Source organism: Pithys albifrons, chromosome 9, assembly GCF_047495875.1.
Source record: "Pithys albifrons albifrons isolate INPA30051 chromosome 9, PitAlb_v1, whole genome shotgun sequence".
Lineage (NCBI taxonomy): Eukaryota > Metazoa > Chordata > Aves > Passeriformes > Thamnophilidae > Pithys > Pithys albifrons.
Window position 1 is genome coordinate 19,664,572 of NC_092466.1, and position 22,695 is coordinate 19,687,266.

At 37.6% G+C, this 22,695-nt stretch overlaps 1 protein-coding gene across 5 annotated transcripts in view; it reads left to right on the forward strand.

Moving 5' to 3' along the window:
• Window positions 1–22,695, forward strand: part of FRMPD2 (FERM and PDZ domain containing 2) — a 57,719-nt gene that overhangs the window by 26,204 nt on the left and 8,820 nt on the right. For 2 of the 5 annotated variants that reach the window (XM_071563274.1, XM_071563275.1), the window contains exons 23-36: window positions 989–1,203; window positions 2,065–2,163; window positions 3,090–3,454; window positions 6,588–6,882; window positions 7,794–7,952; window positions 8,604–8,778; window positions 9,872–9,910; window positions 13,238–13,324; window positions 13,760–13,824; window positions 15,427–15,588; window positions 16,447–16,615; window positions 17,181–17,257; window positions 19,257–19,342; window positions 21,086–21,201. In XM_071563274.1, coding sequence (XP_071419375.1) covers window positions 989–1,203; window positions 2,065–2,163; window positions 3,090–3,454; window positions 6,588–6,882; window positions 7,794–7,952; window positions 8,604–8,778; window positions 9,872–9,910; window positions 13,238–13,324; window positions 13,760–13,824; window positions 15,427–15,588; window positions 16,447–16,615; window positions 17,181–17,257; window positions 19,257–19,342; window positions 21,086–21,201 — 2,109 coding nt within the window. The other 3 variants (XM_071563277.1, XM_071563276.1, XM_071563278.1) reach the window with 3 other exon arrangements.

Genomic DNA, 22,695 nt, shown 5'->3' on the forward strand with positions numbered 1-22,695 from the left:
GAAAGGAGTGAATGAAAATAATTCTGCAAAATGTCTGTGAGTTGGAAGGAAAACTGTTTACTGAATAAAATGATAATACATAATACATGGTAATAGATCATATAAATTATGTCAAATATTAATGACATAATCAAAAATCAACTCTGAACCAAGTATTTCTGATGTACTTAGAGTTACAGTTGCTAGATATTGCTGAATTTATCCTAGGCATAAATACTGTAGGTCTCAGACTTGGTGAGATGGGGCTGTCAAGGGGACAGCTCTGTCTGTACTCTCTAGCACTCTCAGGCAGGAGGCAGCTGTGTCGATGTGCCCAGGCCATTACTCAGAGAGAGCATCGCCAGCACAACTGCTGTGACAGTGATGAAGGCCCAGGGCCAGGATTGGAGACTGCCATCACTTAATTTCTTGGAAACAGAAGATTCATAGATCGCTTTCACAGAATTTAGCCAACAAATAAATGCTGTATCTTTTCCTGAAGGTTGTCCCATAAACACTAAGTCTAAACCATACTTTTCCACAAGGAAGTTACTCCTCCACATTGCCCTCAGGAGAATGGAATTCAGCTACAAGCACAAAATTTGGAAAGGCCTGATCTCTCATTCTTAACTGGAAAGAGCAGTAGCTCCAACTCCAGCTCATACTGGTCAGTGCTGGACCTAAATTAACATTGGGCAGCTACAGGATAGTAAAATCTACACAACACTTACAGAAGAATGTCAGAAAAGGATAGCATATGACACTCTTTATGTTTGTACAAAATGCTATGGACTTGTAGCAGACTGTGAACACAAGGTGGAATAAATTCCAGTTTTCCCTATTCCGCCTGTAAGATTTCAAGAACCTTCATAAGATAAAGGAAAACCAAACCCTTCTTTTGCCATTACTACCTCTGCAGCACACAGGGAAAATGTCTATTGAGAGTATAGTGCATTAGCTCCTCATATGCCATGGTTCCCACTTCTTTTCCAATCTCTGCTTTGAACAGATAATACATTTGAAGTGAAATTAACAAAGAATTCCGGAGGTCTCGGATTTAGTGTTCTACAAATGGAAGGAGATGACTGTGAACACCTTGGAGGAGCTATTGTCAGAATCAAAAGACTGTTTCCAGGGCAGCCAGCTGAAGAGAATGGAGAAATTGAAGTTGGAGACATCATTTTAGCTGTGAATGGGAAACCTCTTCGAGGGCTCTTGTATCAGGTACTGGGCAGTACTGTTACTGTGGCTCCGGATGGATAACAGGTTAATAAAGACAATGGAATGAAACTGTATTTAAACTTAATTATCACCAGAGAGAGACAGAATTTACATATATTGAATCTGCTCCCTTTGTAGGAATTTTCTCTAGAACTCTTATGGAGAATTTACTTTCTAACAGAATTCTTACTGAGAATTTTTCTGCTATTTAATTTATAACTTTCTACTACTAATGCATGAATTCTATTGTTAGATGCACACCAGTTGTTAATTAGTTGACATCTTTGTTGCTGTGATGCATGATTGGAACATTTTTTCATGTGTTGATTTGTGCTTGTAATGTCATGCTAAATATAATGCCCACAATTCAAATTTCCACCCGGTGAAGCAAATGCTGTGTAATTTTTTTACCTGGAACAAGAAATTCCATACTCACATGAAGAAATTAAATGGTAAAAATAGGCTACATGTGGATTTACTTTTTTCATTGTAATATCACAGTTTGGGGAGCTATGCTGATGTAATTGACTAAAGATGTGTCGCTGGCACATGTAGTTTGAATGACTTTTTCTGAAAATTCTATTGTCTTCAAGAGAAGAAAATTAATTAATTTAAACCTATGTGTGGGTTGGTGAAACAGAAGACTGTAAACAGAACTGACTTTAGATACACATTCACACATAAACTATAGTCCACTTATATGACAATCCTTCAGTAGCAAATTTTGGCCCTCAGACACTGCTCAGAGGCACAAATACCAGGAATTTAGCATTCACAATAAAAATTGTCTCCATCTCAGGTGGTGAAATGATATGTACTATAGACTATGTTCCATCAGAAATATTATTCCTTCTTTCTGCTTAGGATGTCCTGCACTTGTTGAGAGGAGCGCCTCGCGAAGTTACACTGCTACTTTGCAGACCACCAAAAGGTGTTCTTCCAGAAATAGAGCAGATTGCCCTGGTAAGGCAAAGCTTCTCACAGAAACTTATTTCTGTAAACCTGGAAAGACACTACTACATTTTTCATCCAGTCTTGAATAAGGCAACCTTCCCTTTTCTCCAAGGCCCTCGATTCCATTCTTTCCCTTCCTGGCTTCAAGTCAACCTCTAGACTTCAACTGGTATTTCCTTAACAAACAAAATAATAAAAATCTGGCAGATGTGAAACAAGTTTACACCAATCCAACAACTTTTGAATTGCAGTACTGTCATTGGAGTGAAACAGCACATGCCTAAGCAGGTCTTCTAGTGGTGTTTCTAAAAATGCTCTACTAGATCCTCAGCCAGAAACTGTAGATATTCTCAACTGCAGCTATTGTAACTCATGAACTTGGGGTAGCTGTATTACTCCCAAAAGTGAGAGGAAACTAAAGAGCTTTCCCTATCCAGACTGTCTCTTAAATTAAATAAATGAAATAATGGTTTTAACTGGTTATCAGGCTTCTTATTGATAGCAGAACCTGCAGGGAATAAAACAAAACACAAAGAAAAACCCCTAAACAGTAGAGACTGCAGACACTAAAACAATGTCATTAGATGTGCTAGCATTATTATCCCTGCTTCATGAACACAGCTCATAGACACACACACAAGTACTCTTAAAATGAACGTGCATTTGAATTACTTTTGCTCCATGCAGAATGGCCCACTCATGGTTCCCAACCCACTAGCATTTATAGCTGAAATTTCAGCATAAAGACAAAAGAATTATTTGGTGAGAGAGTACATCCCTCTACTTTTTTTCCCCTCCCTTCCAGCTACCATTTGGTATTTTTTCAATTCACATCTTATTGATACTGCCTATTCAAAATATTTTGCTCTTAAAGGAAAAAAACTATGGGAAATGAAAAAGGATTAAAAACCACTAACCTTTCTTTATTTTGGCAGACTCCAGCACCATCTCCAGTTAAGGAGTTTGTGGCAGAAATGCCAGGCAGCACAGAGGTAGGAAACAGTATGGATCAGTCTACCAGTGATGGAGACAGCACGTCTCCAGACCTGGAAGACTGCCCGGATTCTCCAGAGGCAGAAGATTTCAGTGAGCCTCCAGAAGATGACAGCTCAGCTTATGAAGAGCAGGAACCTGACTTTCAAGGAAAGCCCACAGAGAAACTCATGACTTCCAGGGAGAGTTTCTATAAGCATTTTTGGAAGTTTCATCAAGAAGCTGCCAGTTCTGAAGTATTACACTCACTAGAGGAAGAGATGAAGCAGAACTGTTACTCGCCATGTGAATTTGGACAGGCCAAAAGGTAGGAAATACAAAAATCTGCTCTGCAGCCTTTCCTTTGACTTAGAATTTTGAAAGTTAATTTCTTAGGTTTAAGTATAGGACTCTGCTTCTAATCACTGATGATGACTGAAGATTTTGTTTTACCATCTCATTCTGACTCCCTTAATCTGCTTTTCCTATTTACAGTCATCGTATTAGAATTTTGCATAAGTCCGCACTGCAAGACAGTTTCATGAGTGCTGTGCTACTGTAACCATTTACACTGCGCAGCTGAAGCTGGCTGCCATTTGAAAGCAGTGGACACTCCTGTTGACTTATAAGAGAAACCAAATACTTTCTAATTTAATAATAATTATTTTCAGAATTGACTTAAATAGGTACTAAAAATTTTTCTTATTTTGCAATCTTCTAATTTCAGATTTTTTCATAGGAAATAAAAAAAAAACAAATCAGAAGATAAACTGTGATCAAAGAGGAAAAAAAAGGTTATTTTCTGTTTTCTGATCTTCAGAAGCCAATGGAAGCCCTGAAAGAGAGAAATTATACAATAAAATACAGTGCAAATGGACTCAGTCTCCTTTTACACTCTTTTGGATCTATCAGAAACTGGGAAACAGAAGACAATCTATTTCATTTTCATCATCTTTGCTAGTGCAAAAGAATATAGATGATCAGAACAGAAAGATTGGTGCAAAACCAAAAGTCTCCTAGAGGTTTTTAACTTGCAGCTTTAGTAATTTTATTGAGAAAGTAATTTCTATTTTTCCATACAGTCACTTGGAATTTGTTGCTTTTGACACTCATCAAGCACAGACCCAGACCAGTCTCTAGAGAGTTAGAGCATTAGGTGACTGCAAGTCAAGTGGGACCGTAATGGCAATTCATAATTGTAGCTTCTCTCTGTTGAGAGGAGAAACTTCACTGGATTCATGAATGAAACTCACATATCTGCTTCTCTGCTACTGAGAATAAAACCAGTAGAAATAAGTCTGTAGCAAATGTATTTGCTAAGAGATACAGATTCAACAAAACAATAAGTTTTGGATTATTCCCAGAAGGAAGCTCTGAAGTAAATATTTTTGTTTGATACATTTTGAGTATTATTTAGTTTCAGCTTTTGCATATTCAAAAGGCAGCCAGAGCAGTTTTAGATGGCATACATTTTAAACAATATTTTAAACATAATCTCAGTCTAAATGATCCTTCCAACTAAAACCAAACAAAATCCCCTTAAGGAAATACATCTTAAATAAATTCCTTTTGATCAATGAAGAAATTTCTTCAGATTGCTCAAAACATTTCCTGCCAATGTATAAGTCTTCTGATATGTATTTCAGAAGTTCCCTGCTTAGGGTTTCACATGGAAAATTTCTTTCACTCCTAATCACCATCAATAAGAACATTTGAAAAAGCTGCTTTGAAAAATTTCAAACCATAGCTCCCCCTGTGAAGACCAGGTTTGGGGATCACAGGACTCTAAAAGAAATTCAAACACCTCAGTGGAGCTCATCTGTGGACCTGCAGAACCAAGACTCGTGTTACTTCCTGTGGTGATGTAGAAATGGGGTAGAAGCTGTGCTATGATTAAGCCGCTCACTGCTGGCTCGTTGCCTTGAGCTTGTGTAGCTCTGCCAAACACTTTTCATACCCTTTGAAAGTCAGTCAGCACTCCACTAGCATGTGACAGTTCTATGACACCCACTTGGCCCAATGTCCATTGAACATACTCTTTTCTGTCCTCTCCCCAAAAGAATGGAGCAGGCTGTTTTTCTGCTATCCATAAACATTTCTTTTAACTCTTCTTCCACAGTATTGTAGGTATCTTGTCCAGCTATTAAAGTAGAAACTGTTAACCTCATTCTCAGCCTTGCTAGGCTGCTGGAGGTGGGCACCTCCTCATTTCCTCCCTACACAGACACGTGTCACCAGGCTAGATCACTTCCCTCACTGAGGGCATACAGCACCAGTCTATACATCTTCTTTTCATCAGGATTTCAAAAATACCATGGAAGGCTGCTAACTGTATTCAACCTAAGTACCCGTTCTGCTACTCTGCTTTATAATTTCCTGATGACTATAGACAACTTTTGAAACAAGAGCTTAACAATGGGGATCTTCAGTGATTTCATACAAGACATGCAATTTGCTTTCCTTTGAGTTGTCTATGTTTGCTTGGCAGTTGGTAGACAGTTCATTTGCATGAAAGAGCAAAAGATCCTGGGTGACTTAGACATGAAATGACATGGCATCTTTGCTATGTGAAGGATTTATAAGAGCTATACCATTTTAAGTGGTTTTAGATGAATGAGGTTTAGCAATATTTCAATAAGGATTGATATGAAGAAAACATACTTTTAAAGAAATGGTGTTTCAAGCATTTTAATGAGCTTTAACAGTAAATTTAATGGGAGACAATGTTATGGTAGTTTATTTGGGTTCATTAATGACAACAGCCAAGACAATATTAAACACAGCATATATGATTACAGTGTGGGCTGGAACATCAAAAATGCTGACTTCAATATAATGGAATAAAATCAATAATAATTTTAATTCTAGTAATTGAATAAATCCATTGATTTATGTAGGACAACGTGTATGCTTCAGTGCTTACAGAAAGAAGTCAGGACTTACATTGTTCATGGAGAGAGAGAGGAATCATTTCATATTTCAAGTTTCTGGTCTGTGCTCAGATACCAAAGAAAGACCTGTAGAAGCCAGAAATGTGGCTGTTAATCCTTTTTGAAGACAAATGCCAATATAAGAAATGTAGTGGTATTGTAATTTGCATACTACTTACAAGAAAAGTTAGTGAATATCTTTTATGTAAGATGAAATAATTAATGGTCTAGGCATTGTCCAATTATTAAAAAATAATCAAGAAACAACCTAATGCCTTTAAAAAAGAGTGCAAGATTTTGCAAAGGCAATTTTCAAATCATGAAAGCTTTTTAATCTTTCAAGTAACTTGGAAAATGTTGATTATTTTTTGTTTTATACTAACATTGTAAGATTCAGACAGCAATTCAAATTCAATACCATGACTAGTACTTCAGTTAAAATTAAAATAAGGTCATGCATAAGCAGTAGACTTTTCAATGGCCGTTTAATAAAGCATATGGAGGAAAATAAGCAATCTTTTTATTTTTCAGCCACATATTTAATAAGAGTCATGCTGACTTATCGAACACAAAATGTATGCCTGAAACTCTCTCTCTAACCCCTACTGATGAAGAGTATCTCACTATCAGCTCATTGCCTGTGACCCCAATTTCACGAGGAGGAAGCTCCAAGACTCTCTCTGCAACCACTGAGACCACACAGCCACCTGTTTATGGTCCCCTAACATCATCCCTGCCTGCCAGAGAGACACATGACAGTGACAATGAGTGGGAAGACTTGGAGGAACCAGAGGAAGAGAAGGAAGACAATGAAGATTACATTCAGGTATGTGATAGGCACCATATTACTAATGGGTAGAACACAAGGGGAAAGAAGCAATTTTAAGAGTGTTACATTCTTTAACTCATTTTCTAAGCTATTTCTACATGACTTCTCTTTTTCTATTTTACTTTCCTGAATATCCACAATATTCGAGTAAAGCAGACCTTCCACTATGCACAGCCCTCTAGAATTGTTTACCATTTTCCTCAAGGCCATTTCCTTGTTCTTGACATCTCACTATTTCTCCAACTTCCCAGCACTCTGCAATACCATTCTCAGTGTACCAAGGACTAAAAGCCCTCTAGCAGCCTCTAAAATTAATTGGAGTCAACTACTTGTTTTCTTGTCTGTCATGTTTAAAACCTGTGTGGAAAATCACTTTGTTACAGTGAAATTACTTTAATGGTCCTGATAAGAAAGTATGATCATGTGTTAATTACTATTCAAAATATAAGGCTCAGTCGTCCCAAATACAGAACAGTTTGCATTCCTACTGACACTAATGAGCTTTGAATTCCTATTAATTTGAGAACACTGCAGACAAGATTTAGCTCCAGCCATTTCCTTCAGTGGGACAGTAATAGCAATAACAACAATAATCTTTGCACCCTGCTATTGCAGCACTTGTCAGCTCAGAGGACTCCAAGCCATTCTTTACACAATTCAAATGCCAAAATTCTAGGCCCAGGTGGCATTCTCTGCCTTATTAGACCCTATCAATCAATCGAAATGAAGCTTCACTAGGTAAAAAGAAGGGAAATTAATTATGTAATATGGTCAGGGAAACCCTTATGTATACTCTTGTTTATACCATCTGAGGCTATGATTCCTATCTGCATATAAAACATAAGGGAAGATGTTAATGAAGCAACAGAAAAGCCTACACCAAACATATCTTGTGCTTATTTTAATAGGAAATGGAGGTATTTGTGACTTTGACAAAGTCAGAGAACAATGGTTATGGATTCTCTGTAGTTCTTAACAAAGTGGACACCTGCCTGTATGTGGATGAAATCTTGAATGACCCTGCCCTTTCTGATGGAAGACTGAGAAGGGGAGACAGAATCATTATGGTACAGTAATTGTTTGAGTTTATACAGAGGGGAAAATATTTTCAGATCAATGTAATTTAGCTTTGGCATTCTTCCTTTGGTAGCATCCAGTTTATCACACATTAAGGTACGCATATGCAAATGAATCATATAATGTCTAATTTTGCTGACTTCCGTGGGATAATTTTCAGACTAAATAGATTGTATGACCAGGCAAGTTACATGAATCATCTAGCAGCAATGCAAGACAACTGAGACATTAAACATCTTCCCAATTAAATGACATAAACTGAATTACTGTATTAAGATAGGTGATCTAAAAAGGATGCAGTAGTTATGTCCTGTGGAATGTATGAACAAAACCTATTTTTCCAGCCTGGTTCATGGTCAATTTGTTGTATTAGAGTCTCTTCCTTGTTTTTTTGCAAGAAGACGAGTTTCATGAGAAAAAAAGCTATTTTTATAATAGCTCTGCATTCAGAAAAACAAAAATTCAAGAAAGACATCTTAACTGCAGTTTTAACTGTTGCATTCACTGACATGAATACCACAGCAAAGCAGCAACAAGAAAGTGAAACCTAATTTAAGTTCATATTCAAAACTCAGAGTGGAGAGCGAAGTACATGATGGTCAATGAGATCTATAACATGATTTTTCCTGTGTGTCATTTAGGTGAATGGAATTGATGTCACATCTTTACCATGCAATGAAGTTCTGACTTTACTGCAAAGCTCTCCTCCTGATCTGCACCTTGTGGTTGGCCGTGCTGACACTGATCCACGTCCCTCTATTAGGCCAGATGAGATTCCTGAAATTACCCTCACAAAAGGTGCCGATGGACAGCTAGGTGTGTAATAAACACTGTGCTTGCTATTTTGGACAAGGATTACAGTAATCATAAGATAATCATAAGCAACTGTGGTCTTGTATCAATATGATTCAGAGTGTCCTTGACACCTTTATGCTCTACACCATCACCCACGACCAAGGAATGAGAGCTTTATTTTGAGTAAGGCCTATGAGCGAAGACTAATATGTCTTATTAGACCAATGAAGATAGTTGGAAAAATTATCTTTGCATTATCACCCTATCAGCTGAAGTTTCTGGCAGATTTCCAGTCTCATATTTTTGTATTACTGATATACATGTTGTGGATAATTAAATAATAATGTCTACTACCTGTGGAGATACATAAAGATCTACTTGGAGGGAAAGAAAATAAAACAAAGAAGAAAAGATAAATTTTGAGAAGGATGAGCCACAGGTTAGGGCTACAGATTGCTATTCTAAAGATCTCTGCTCAAATCCTTGATTCACCAGACACAAGGCTTTATCTACATTGTGCAATACAAATGCTAAATGAAATCCCCAGAATTGTATCTTGATATTTCTTTAGAATGTGGTGAGTACTGCACACAGATAAAACTGTAGACTCAGGAAACAGTATGGCTGTATTTGCTTATGTACAACATCCTGTTTTCAGGTGAGAAAATAGCTTCTTCCGAGATACCTTAAATGTCATTGCACCATTCAGTTTTCCACTGTATAGGTTGTCATGGGCCTTCATTCCCTATGACACTGAACTCTGCAAGGCACTTCAGTGCTCTCGGAATGAGGGAGTTGCTGCTATGCAGCTCAGTGTCCCATTGAATTGACTATTGAACACCAGGTGAAATAAAGCACTATGGAATCACTGAAGCATAGAGAGGGACGACACCACTTAAGGTTTTCCATACTTTTTCTAACATCTAATGGCATTTCGCTCTCTCAGTCCAGCTTGTATACCCTGTCGTACTGGGGCAAGACTGTTACTTATAATATCAGTGAATGGTTCAGCCTATATTTCAATGACTCACATAAATTCTGCTAGACTTTATGTCACTGACAGTGAAATTCAAAGCACAGTGCCACAAAAGATGCTTTCTCTGCATTATTCTAGGCTTGAAGCTGACAGGAGGAGCTGGAAGCAAGTTACAAGGTATTTATGTGCTAGACATAGTGCCTGGCTCTCCTGCCAGTGTGGAAGGCAGTTTGCAGCCACAAGATCAGATTGTTTACATCTGTGGACTGTGGACTGAGGGCATTAGCCTGGATGATGCAGTGAGAGTGTGTGAAGCTGCCACCCAGAATGTTCAAATCAAAGCTACAAGGTAAATCTGTGTGTACTCGATCTCAATCCTAATGGTGAAGCAGGTTTCTAAATTTTACATCAGCAAGTCAAACAATCCACACAAGACAAACTACAAGAAAAATACTTTATCTCAGAGGTCTGAATTTTGGAACCTGATAAATAACACTCACAAGATATCTTAACTCCTTGTAATTACAACTAACACAGGCAGTACAAGTAGGCTCATAACACAAAGGAGAACTCTTCAAATTTCATCATCCAAATACAAATGTGAACCTGTGAGGCTGACCACCATTTTCATATATCTTGTTCCCTAAGGAAAATCTTTATATTTACACCACTAGTGTCAATCTTCTCCATACAATCTCAAATTCACAACTACAGGCAAGAAACTACGTTTAATGGGAAATTCTCAGTTACTTCTAACAGACAAATGTTTTACAAAGGAACTAAAAATGCAGCATTAAATCTGCAGCACGTAACAAAAAGTCGTCCCAGGCTTGAACAGTAACCTGCAGTAAAGTATTTCCCTCATTAGTTCATGGCTGCACTTTAGATTTACTGTGTTCCATAGTCTGGTATAGCACCAGCACATGTCTTTGACCAATACAGAAGTAGTTTCCAAAAATGTCAGAGAAACAGTTAAATATTAGCCCAAAAGCTTGGGAATAGCTAAGTTACATAATCAGAGTGAGTGATAGTGTGGCTGTCAAACCTGTTTTATCATAGTTCAAACCTTTATCAATGTTTTATTAACTTGCACTTGTCTAGCAGAAGAAGAAACTGCTGCCTCATTATATTTAATCAGTTAGAAGGCAGCACTCTCTGATCACCAGAATTTACAGTCTAAGGAGGCAAACAGAAATAGGATAAAGGAACTTACAAAAGAGCATTTCCACTTTATAGAGGGGTAACCAAAGCTGAGTTGAAAATGTACCAGAAAGCAGTCCATTTCTGGGACAGGTGATTTAACATTCTCATTCTTTCCCCAACCCCTTTAAATAAAATGTTTCACTACTGTAAAATAAAATAAAATAAAATAAAATAAAATATTTTATGTACTGATATAAATGCTCTTTAGAAAAGCACCATTTACAAAATCATAGAAGCACAACTACAATTTAGACAACTAATTTTCTACAAATAATTTTAATCTGTGCTTTACAAAGCATGCAGCTCTTAATGGCTCACATATTTCACTTTTTCTGCCCCCAGAAATGGCAATCCAGTGGTTCCTATAGAGCAGGAAAATAGTAAGTAAGGCTAATATTTTTGGGGTTTAGTTCAAAACTTGCTTCTGATTTTGAAAATAACTATAAAATATTGATTCATTGCATTTAAAAAGCTATTAACATATAGTAACTTGGCATTCAGTATTTCTATTATGACCATTCTATGGGTCTGAAGAAAATTTGGTAGCTATTTAAAGACAGAAATAAAATGTATAGCTCTCTGTAAAATAATAATATATTGCATTTTTCATATGGAGTTTCTATTTTTAGTTTGTTTTTATTAAATGGGAATTTTATGTGGACATATTTCAATATCTGTTTTGACTGATATTATTCTTTAAGGAGTTTTCCAGTATTTTTTGAGTTGCTATTTAATATGAGCCACTACTTCATCATCTAGACCACCTTTTAAAACTGTTATCAATAAACTATAAAAAATCAGGAACAAGCAGCACCAATATCTCTCAGATAATATAAGAGCATTCTTGTCAGGGGATGATATGTAATGCTGTAACTGATACAAAACTTCAGGAAACATCTTCCCTACTCAGACTTGACTAGTATTGCTTTAGCAGTAGAAGGAGTAGAGTAGAAGGAGCAAGCAGAGGTTGCATCTGCACCATCAGGTGGAAGGATAGGTATCACAGCTAGGTCACTGCATACTAAGTGTGTTAGTTAGGAAAGTAGAATTTCCATGTACGTTTGGCTGCAGCATTAAATCAGGCCTAGCCCCAGTTTCATTTACCTGACTGGATATATGATTTTTTTTTCTTTTAAATCATGCAAAGATGACCTCAGAAAGTAACCCTGGACCAAAACTGTTCACATGCCTACACTCATCTGAATACTGGCATATGGTTATCTGAAGAAATTATTCCAAGTCAATCTAGTTACAGATTTCCTAACCTACCACATGTAGTCGTGTTTGTTTTTATAATCTGAAGCAGTTTACTACTACACATGAATCCCACAAGACTCTGAGTTAGTGTAGTATAACTAAAGCATGGAAAATGTGTATCTGGTAGGACCTTGCTTAGGCAGCCTTGCTCCATGAGCTTTGCAGATTCGAAGATTTCTCAAGACACCTTTAAAATAAGTAACCAAAACTGATCCACCTCTGATGCAGAGTTATGAACTCTACACTGGAACAGTTACCTGCAGCTCCTATAAAACAAGATGTGTAATGTCCTGCACCTGGATTGGAGCAAACCCAAGCACAAACACAAGCTAGGTGAAGAATGGAGAGAGATCAGCTCTGAGAATGACTTGAGGTGTTGGTTGATGAAAAGGTCATGACCCAGCAATGTGCGCTTACAGCCCAGAGAGCCAACCGTGTCCTGGACTGCATCAAAACAGCATGGCCAGCAGGTCTCTACTCTGTGAGACCCCACCTGGAGTGCTGCATCCAGCTCTGGGCCCCCCAGTACAAGGACATGGACCTGTCCAAGCAAGTCCAGAGGAGAACCACAAAGATGATCCAAGGGCTGAAGAACCTCTCCTATGAAGAGAGGCTGAGAGAGTTGGGGCTGTTCAGCCAGGAGAAGAAAAGGTTCTGTGAAGGCCTTGCAGCATCTTCCAGTACCTAAAATGGCTACAGGAGAGCTGAGGGACTTTTGACAAGGCCATGTAGTGACAGAACAAGGGATAATGGACTCAAATTGAAAGAGGGCAGATTTAGATTAGATATTAGTGGAAATTCTTTACTGTGAAGGTGGTGAGACACTGGAACAGGTTGCCCAGAATAGTTGCAGATGCCCCATCTCTGGAAGTCAGTTCCAGGCTGGATGGGGCTTTGAGCAGCCTGGTCCAGTGAAAGGTGACCATGCCCATGGTAGAGAGTGGGAACCTAGGTGATCTCTAAAGTCCCTTCCAACCCAAACATTTCTATGATTCTAAGGTTAGCAGGAGGCCTTTCAAAACAAACATACATGTATGCTTTTAGGGCCACCAGCTGAGACAGAGAAGGACGGTATTTCTTTATCAAATGAAAACCTGAATTCCCAAGAACAGCATCTGTTACATCAACATGGTAAGTAACTTCACATTTTTCAATTAGAATTTGTAAAATTTTATGCCCTCTCTGAAAGAAAATAAGTCTATAGGTGGTACTGGCAGCACCTGGGAAAGATTAATTCTTCATAAAAATATCTGCCTCCCTTGGAGTTTCAGAGAACATTTAAACATTACCTGTTGTCCCTATAGTGTCTCTGATGCTGTAACATGCAGCTTTTATAGTTTGTTTTAGAACCTGCTCACTGGGAGGAAAAAAGACTCCAGGGATAATATGCAGAAGTCTCAGTTCACAGTTCAGAAATTTGAGCCCACATAAATCCACTGGATTTTTTGTATTTTACGTATCAAATATAAAATATTTTATTATGTCTCTGAGTAAGATTTTGAGTGTTAAACCATAAAACATTTTACCAGTACAATGATGTAAAAATCATTGCTGCTTTTTTCACAGAGAGACATTTGGAGGAAACAAATTGTGATGCTCAGCAAAAAACTCCTGATTCTCCAGAATGTAAAGTAAGTGACAACTTTAAGTGTGAGATGGTCCATCAAATGAAGTGAGCTCCCTGGTGTGAGGTTTTCTCAGTAGTGGTATTTAATGTATTTTCTTTCTCTCCCACTTCTTTGAAAATATGAATATAATGCACTTTGAGAGTGTCCTGTGAAATGTGGAATTGCTTCAGCATTCATGGACTAGAATGCACTGAGCACTTCCTTGGGAAAGACTCTTCTGTTGCTGTTTTTCAATGCTTAGAAAGAAAAAGTAGCACAGGAAAAATACATGGAATGTCATAGCATGGGATTTGGGGAAAATGAGTGTAATTGTGAAACATTTTCCACAACAATCTTTGAAACCTGAGATTAAGGCCAGAGTGTGGCTGGGCACTGTAAGAGTCTCTCCAGGGAAGTGGTAACAGCACCAAGCCTGACAGAGTTCAAGAAGTATTTGAATGATACTCTGGGGCACACAGTGTGACTCTTGGGGATGGTCCTGTGCAGGGCCAGGAGTTGGACTCGATGGTCCTTGTTGGTCCCTTCCAACTCAGTGTATTCTGTGTTTCTGTAAGATATTAGATTCTGAAATTCTCAGATGGACATTTGAAAAGAGGTTAAAATTACCTCAAACATTTTGAGTATTAAGCAGCACTGACATAGACCATAATGGTTTGAATTTGGCAAGAGTAATGCCATTTTTGAAATTATGAATTCCTAAAATATACAGGAGTTATTCTTTGGGGGGAAAAGTGCTCAACATGCAATGCTTCAAAACTCTTACAAGTGTAAACATAACTTCTGGTCATGAAAACACATGCAAAGCAATGTTAATTGAAATGATCCACTTTGGGACTGATATTTCATGTGAATAGATTTACTAGTTTTCTGTTGATTGTGGTTTGCAAAAAAGGCTGTCTCTTGCTAAAATTAGACCTCCAACCTGGCAGAAAAATTTGAACAATTTTCTCACTTTTGATTAAGCCATCACTATTACTGCTTCTTCTGCACCATTTAATCCATGATGGTTTATCTGTTCAACTTGCAAAAGTAATTTCTAAGGCTGATATTTGTGACATTGGAATTAGTCATGCTGCAAGCCTTAACCATTTCTAGTTTGCTGCTATTTCTGACACAGTACTTGACCCTAAAAAGACAGCTGATTTTTAATACCAAACAAAGTGCTAGAGCCAAAGAGATGGGTATGTTGGGGTTGCAAGATTAAGATTTTCATTATAGAACTATAAAAGAATGAACTATGTACTGCATTACTGTCATGCTGGAGATAAGAGTGCCTTGTTTGTCAATGAAGGTGATTTATTTGATATAGTATAAAAGGATTACAGAAGTACACATTTCTTTGCTCTTAAGAGGTTATTTTCCCCAGAGCAATTATTAAAAAGAGTACAAAAACTAGTCTGTAGTATTTTCCTTCTGATACATACATGCAGCTGCTACGTTGATCTCTGGAAGCTCTATATATCTATTCAAGAGTAGGATATATGCCATAATCTACATCAGCCAATGAGGACTGTGAAGCACAGTGGGATTCCTTGGTAATAAAAATGCAAACAAAATACAGCCCTGAATAAACTCCAATTTAGACTGCGTTCTTCTCTATTGCAGGACTTCATTATTAAGATTGAGCTGGAAAAAGCAGAAAATGGAAGTCTAGGATTTGCACTGGTAGGTGGAAGAAATGGCAGGGCTATCCTAATAAAAGCCATCAGCCCAGACAGCATTGCAGATCTAGATGGGAGGCTTCAAGTTGGTGACATCCTACTTAAGGTAATGCTTGTTCTTCATTGCTTTGGCCTACATTTTCTCTAGGTACTCTGTAATGAGCATCTGTTCAATATAAAGGTTGTGCAGATTGGAAATCTGATGTTGCTTGGCCCAGTAACATGTAGAAGGTGATGTTCAGCTCGTGATGGTCAGAGGACTGTTCTGGGGCCCCCACTCTCTCTCCCAGAGTTCAGCCTCCTGTGGGAATGGGCCTCTCCACACCTGGCAGCTGAGGCAGACCCAGAATAGCAAAGCAAGCAGCAAACTGTAACTACTCTGTACTGTAATTGTGCCCAGTGAGGATTACAGATGAAAAGATGAGGGAGACAAGTGTTAGCTGACCAAGCATGCATATAACAGCCAACCAGGAGGGTACTGGGAAGATCCTGTCATGGTGCCAGTTAGGTATGATTAAGACAAACAAGGAACACTGTAATTAGAGCTTTTGAATATTTATTTAACATATTACTATCCTAACCACCTTACCACCTTTTAATATAAATCAACCATTTTTTTAACCCCAAATTAGATTTGCTTCCCACTCCAGGAGTTTCAGTAGTTTTTGTTTGCCTTTCTGTTTTTCATTTACTTCCTTTTCTTCTCCATCTTCTATCTGAAGAATGGGGGAAACAATGCCCTCTTAGTGCCTCAGACTATACTTCTGTCCTGTTGGCAATTATCATATAAAGATATAGGGAGAAGACAATCAAGCAAGTCAGGAAAGAATGAGAATTGTCTCCCAAAAATGGGAGAAAGTGAGAACACAATGAAGTGCAAAGACATTTTGTAAAGATTGCTCAGGGCTAGGATAGGTGATTAAAAAAAACAAACCCTTCTATTATAGGAATCTGTATTTTTCAGGTGAATGAGACTTTTGTCTCTGGGCTGCCACGCCAAACAGTTACAGACTTGCTGCGCAAGGCTCAAGGCACTGTTCAACTCACAGTCTGTCGAAGTGTGGCTTTGCACTGGGCTTATTCGGGCAATCAGGGCAACAGAGCTTCCCCCCCAAACACCAAAGCAGAACCTGGTAAGCAGCTATGTCCGCTCGCTATGTGCTAAAAGTGGGATCATATGTTGCATGAATTCAAATTTCCTATTAGCAAAACAATTCAATTTTACAGTTAGTCCTGATTCATAGCTGTAGATACAAACATATTCTTCACCTTGATCTGTAGCATTGACTAAGATATGTAAGACAAAGAACCACAGAGAAGGAATGCCCAAGTGTGATTTTTAAGTCTAGGAACAGTGTAAGCAAAGCTGCAAGACTTTAGCAGCAAGATGCTTTATCTCAGCTTATGTTTTTAAGTCATGAATCTTGGTCTGACTTTACCTCATTTTACACAATTCACTGATGGAATCACAGCCCATTACTGAACCCAGCTGCTAAAATACATTCTTCAGTGGTGATAGCTGGCACTTCTGCTGTAGTAACCCTCTCAGGGCATCCATGAAAGGGATATTCTGTGACAGTTTCTAGCACTGTATCTCAGTGCCTCTTCCATGGTCCAAGTCCTTTGTTGTAGGTTTCAGAGAAGAAATGGATCTTTATTTTCATGCATTTTGTTTTGATTTTGTTTTCTGGTATTCAGCTATTGCTAAGGAAAGTCTGCGAGCTCAACCTGTTTTCAGTTACAAGGAAGAAGGCTCCAACCAGATGTGTAACAAGGTAAAATCAGAGAAGTTATCAGAAGTTATCAGGCAATGTACTCATATGTTCATTTACAAAATGGGTTTCCTGCAATGTGAGCAAGAACCACACCTTCTTAATGAAAAAATATTAATGAGAGGGAAGTGTACTGGAATGTCTGGAGCTGCTGACATTGGAGTAAGTCAGGGTACTCAACTGAACTAAGAGCATATGACTCATATAATACATATGCTAAATGGGTGGGGGGAAGGAAGGTTGCAAGTCTTGTTCTGATTCTTTATAATACTAGAATGAATAATTTATTAATTTTGCCATTCTTTCAGCATTTCTTAACTATAGATATGAAAAGATTTCTATTCAATTGTCTTCCACTAATATTCATACCTCTAAGGCATCCAGACTTCTTCAAACATAGTTATGTTTTGAAACTTAGTAAATCCTGCAAGACATTCCAAATCAAATTGCACAGCATCTATTATTTCTAAGTTTAAAACCGTAAACCCCTTCAGAGAATGTGAGAAATTTTGGTCTTCTCACATAAAAATAACAAACCCTGATTCAACCAATATAATCAAACTAGAAAAAGAAAAATGGTAGAAATTTTTGCCATAAATACGCTGAATTTGCTTGAGGAGGTTTTAAATGTACTGTTGGGATGGGTGTTGGAACCAAACTTTTAGAGATAGGTGAAATGTAATATCAAAACAAGGTAATGTCTAAGATCTGAAAAACAAGTACACCCAAGAAATAATACCAGAAGAAGGAGATAGTAGTGAGGTTACAAGTTCCTTATGAGATCCCTAAGTTAGTAAGGTGTTAAGTCATAAATTTAGTTTTAAAATGGTTTTAAAGTAAATATGGTTAAGGCTATCTAGTTCAGCACAGCATATGCCTAACTTTAGACATGTGCTAAATGTTTTTGTTGAATTGGTTCCATTAGCTCTTTCTTCATTATCCCCAGCTTGCCTTTAGCTGCCTCCTATGAAAAGAAACTATTTATGCCTTTATAGAGCACAGCAGCCATCTACTCCAAAGATCTAGACTTTGAAAATTACAAACTACTGAAAAAATGCAAAAAAAAAAGAAGCAGTAAAGTACCTTTTCTTTGCAAATTAAAACCAAAAATCAATATAACAGTCTCCAGTCTATGTAGTCAGTAGGTGCAGAAGCTGTGTAGATGGTTAAATAGCTATGAATGTCCCTATTCTCATGGGGAAATACATGCACAAAGGTAAGGAAATAGGTAAAAGTGGCAGCTACCATTAAGATTCTGTGGGACATTCAGTAGTTCACACTGTGTAGTATGCCAGGGAAGTTTCTGAGTGCATCTAGAATATTAAGCAGGGAAAGAAGAAGAACAAAAATTTAAATAATTATCTATCACTGTTACATCTGAAAAGGAATTATTTCTATACACTAACAGCAGATGTCCTGCATCATTATTTAAAAGCAGAACCTAGTTATTACTCTCTAGGATGGAAAACCAGCTTCTGCTGCATATGGGGAGGGTGATCAAGGGTTTGCCTTCCCTGTTAGTTGAGTGTTTCTTCCGTAGAGCAGTTGCACGCTGCTTCTACCACTGCCATCGTTGTGTCTGCGATAAAAAAAGTAAATTATTAGCAACAGTCCCATCTCAGACAGTGGTGCTTTCTGCTGCCAAGAACTGGTGATGAGTGTGACTCATGACTCCTGGGATTGCATTTGCTTTATGAGATCAGAGAGGATATAACAAACACGAACCTTTCCAAAGTTCAGTTGTGCACTCTAACCTGTAGAGATGTCTGAAGACTGTGTTGTTTTGAAACTCACAAATGCAGCTGATACCACTTTTTACTCTTAGTAGAGACTGCAATATATACTTTCTTCTGAAAGAGGAAAATATTCTATTTTCCCTTTCATTCTTGAGTGAAGGACATGTTTCTGTCAGAAATAAGAAGGAATGTTGATGAAAGTAATTATATTCTTGATGTTTCTATGTACTGATTTTTCACAGCTTTTTCTTATTTGAAACCTGCAGAATCCAGAAAGTACACACAATTCTCCTCTTCAAGGTCAGCTGCCTGAACAAGACTATAAGGATATCATCAGTAACATTTCAGACAGGTAAGTCTTTCAAATGAAGTAAAACTATTAAAATAAATAGTATGGATAATTTATTCTTATATTTCCGGGGCTGTCCTAGTAATGGTATGCAAATGCACTCATGTCCCAATGACAGAGATACAGTTCTATTGGAATGCAGCTCCATTTGCAGTAAGAGCTGCTAAACAGCTTCCACACAACTACTAAGACAAATGGAAGGAAAGCTTCCAGGTGTAACGGCTCATGTGGAATTGCCTAAGCCAGCTTTAGCCTTTTCAGCTGAAGAGAGGAGAGAACAGTTGTAGCACCATCATTTTGGTGTGGGCAGAGTGTCTGTGGGTTTCCCCAAGTGTTCCAAACAGATCTTGCAGCCGGGGCTGGACCCTGTGTTACTATGGCTATAGTGAAACAGATGTTGAACTCCAGACATCTGGGATTCAAGAGAATTTGAGGTTGTTACTCCAAAGCAAGTACATTTTATAAGAACAGAAGGATCTTCAAATTTCAAATATTTAGTATAATGGGAAATCAAATAATAATGGAGTATTGATAACATGGGGGCAGATTTGTGTATTACAATGAAGCAGAATATATGAAATATTTTTTAACACTTATAACCCACATAAATGAAAAAAAGGACAAATATTCACATTTAAAACAAAATTTTGTAAAACATGTATTTGGCGTATCAGAGATGAAAATCTTCCATAATTTATCTGCTTTCAGAGGTAAATTTTGAAAGAAGCTCTGAGGGTATCATAATTGAGAACACCCATGTGAACAGAGACTCAGTGCCCCTTGCTATTATCTTATTGCTAATGTAATATTATCTTGTGGTATACCAGGTAATCAGCTGTGATTATTTCTAAATTATCTTGCTCTGCGTGCAAGGGGTATAAATGCTTCTAATAGCTAATACAAAGTTACTTTATCATACATAGGGATAACAAGTATCTTTCCTGGTTGTTTTGTAAATAGGATGATTTTCTGGCTCCTGTTCAGTAATCTGAATCTTTTTACAATCAGTATTTTCCAGAATTTCTATCTTCTATGTGCAAAAGTTTTGTGTAACTTGAACATGCACAGCCTGCAATGGTTGGTGATATTGCAAAGCTGCTACCATTTATCTTATTCTCCCTGTTAAGTGTACCTTTTTCAATTTCTAACAATATGTGTTATGATCACACATAGGACAGGATAGTGTAAGACTGTGATATGGTTAAGCCTACTAACATAGTTAAATGCTAGGTATGAGGGTATAAGAGTTAGCCAGTGGAGGAATGTTTAACCCATTCTGCACGTTATAGCTGTATTCTGCATTGCATACTTATCTTCTACCTAAAAGATAGTTCAGTGCCTTAAAATTTTCTGAATACTTTAGGAAAAAGTAACACTCAAAGCCACTTAAGCTATGAATGCCTGACAACTGAAAAATGTCATACATAAAAAATTGTCTATAACTGTCAGAAACATTATCTCCAGTCATTTTTGAGCAGCTTTTTCTTCAGAGGATGTTCTTATCTCTGGAAAAAAAAAATCCAACAGCCACATACAGATAATAGTGTTTTTACTATCTATATTTACAAACAATACTCCAGACAAAATGCTACTACTCCTTGAACTTCTGTTCTTTAGAGTTCAGACTAATTCTTGCAATCAGTTGCTCAAAAAAGTTAAAAGTGATCAAAAATAAACTAAATACAAAATCTTTATACAGTTTAAAGTATCAAAACTTCTCCCACTTCAACTAATGCTGTTTTACAGGTCACAGAAATATGCAGAATGTGAAGGCTGCAGAAGAGAAAATCAACAGTCTAAGTCAGACAGCTGGAACACTGAAGATGATGTTATGCCCCACAGGATTCCTGTTCTACCTAGAAGTAACAATGCCTAAACTTCTTTTGTTTCTTTAATGTTATAGCCCAGCTCCTCCATACACATACACTGAGAACACTAGTCCCTTGTATATAAGCTAAGGATTTGCTCTTTGAATCTCAAAGGGCACTTAAGACACAATTTTTTACCACAGGCACATATGAAGGCCATCCAAACTCATGCACCTCCAAAAGAAGACATACATCATGAGCTCTTTTCTATCACTCTTACAGTTCCCATACAACTACTCAACAAAGGAAATTAAACACTTAAACAAAAACACAGAATGAAGGGTCAAATTCTGTCTTAAGACTTTTCTCCCAGAATCACTGAATTTCACTTCACATAACAACTTCACTAAAACCTCTAGAACTGTTCTGCTTAAGCACATACTGAAGCACTTTCACAGCTCGGGTGCAAAAGTCTCTCTGTCACCAGAAGAATTTACAAAAAGAATCTGCCTAATTGTTCCTTTATGAAAATTAAGTTCCTTCTGCTCCAAGTGAGAATAAATTGTGAAGGGAATCACACTGAGGATGCACTATCCCATAGATTCTCTGAAATACAGGTTTCTCTCTCCCTGCTTCTTTTTGCCCTGTGGAAGCAATGAATTGCTAATGACTCTCATCAGAAGCAAACCACAGTTATCTTCCTCACACTACCAAGCCATGCTGGTGAGCATACAGAAAATTTTAACTGATATATCAACTACTACCTGCACAGAGTTCAGGGATTTAAAATTCCATTTGATCTGGAAGAAAAGAGCGGTGTATGGGAACTAGTGTGCTCTGTCTGGAGTGGGGATCTCTCTTCACTGGCACTCTCAACTAGCTAATAGAAACAGCCTCACATCTGTGAGGGTTAGAGAATAGAAAGTGAGCAGAAAGTTTCTTAGAAGCTCAGACAAGGCAGGGGCAAGTTGTAGCCCAGACAAAAGCACAGCAAGCACAACACTTTTCTAGCAGAGAATAGATAAGAGTAACGACAATATCTTAGAAGAGGAGAATAGAGCATTGTTCCTTGTCTTCAGCCTATAACAAATGTGTGAAAAATATAATCAGGTTTACTTTGAGACAGCTGGTATGTTATTTTATTCTTTGCCAACAGTAGCCTATGAGTAAAAAAGGCAAATTCATAATTCTCCTGCCACAAACCATTAATTTCTACCAAACAAGTTACTATTTTTACTCAAAATGGTAACAAAAGTTTTTCCAGTAGAGTAGTGATATTTCTGAAGAGATAGTGTTTACACATTTTATTCGTCTGTCAAGTATTGGATCAGAACATGTCCTTCAGGATCAGCTAATTAGTAAAACTGAATCCTGACTTTGGTGCATGAAAGGTAGTTCACATCTTTTTCTTGAAGTGGAGTGTGAGGTAAGATGAGGAGAGAAAATATTTTCTTACTTCAGAAAGGAAGAATTTGCAATGATTATTCCTAGCAGTGGGGTGTGGCAATACTAATTTTCAGGAAAGTGTTGGAAAGATGAAGGCAATTC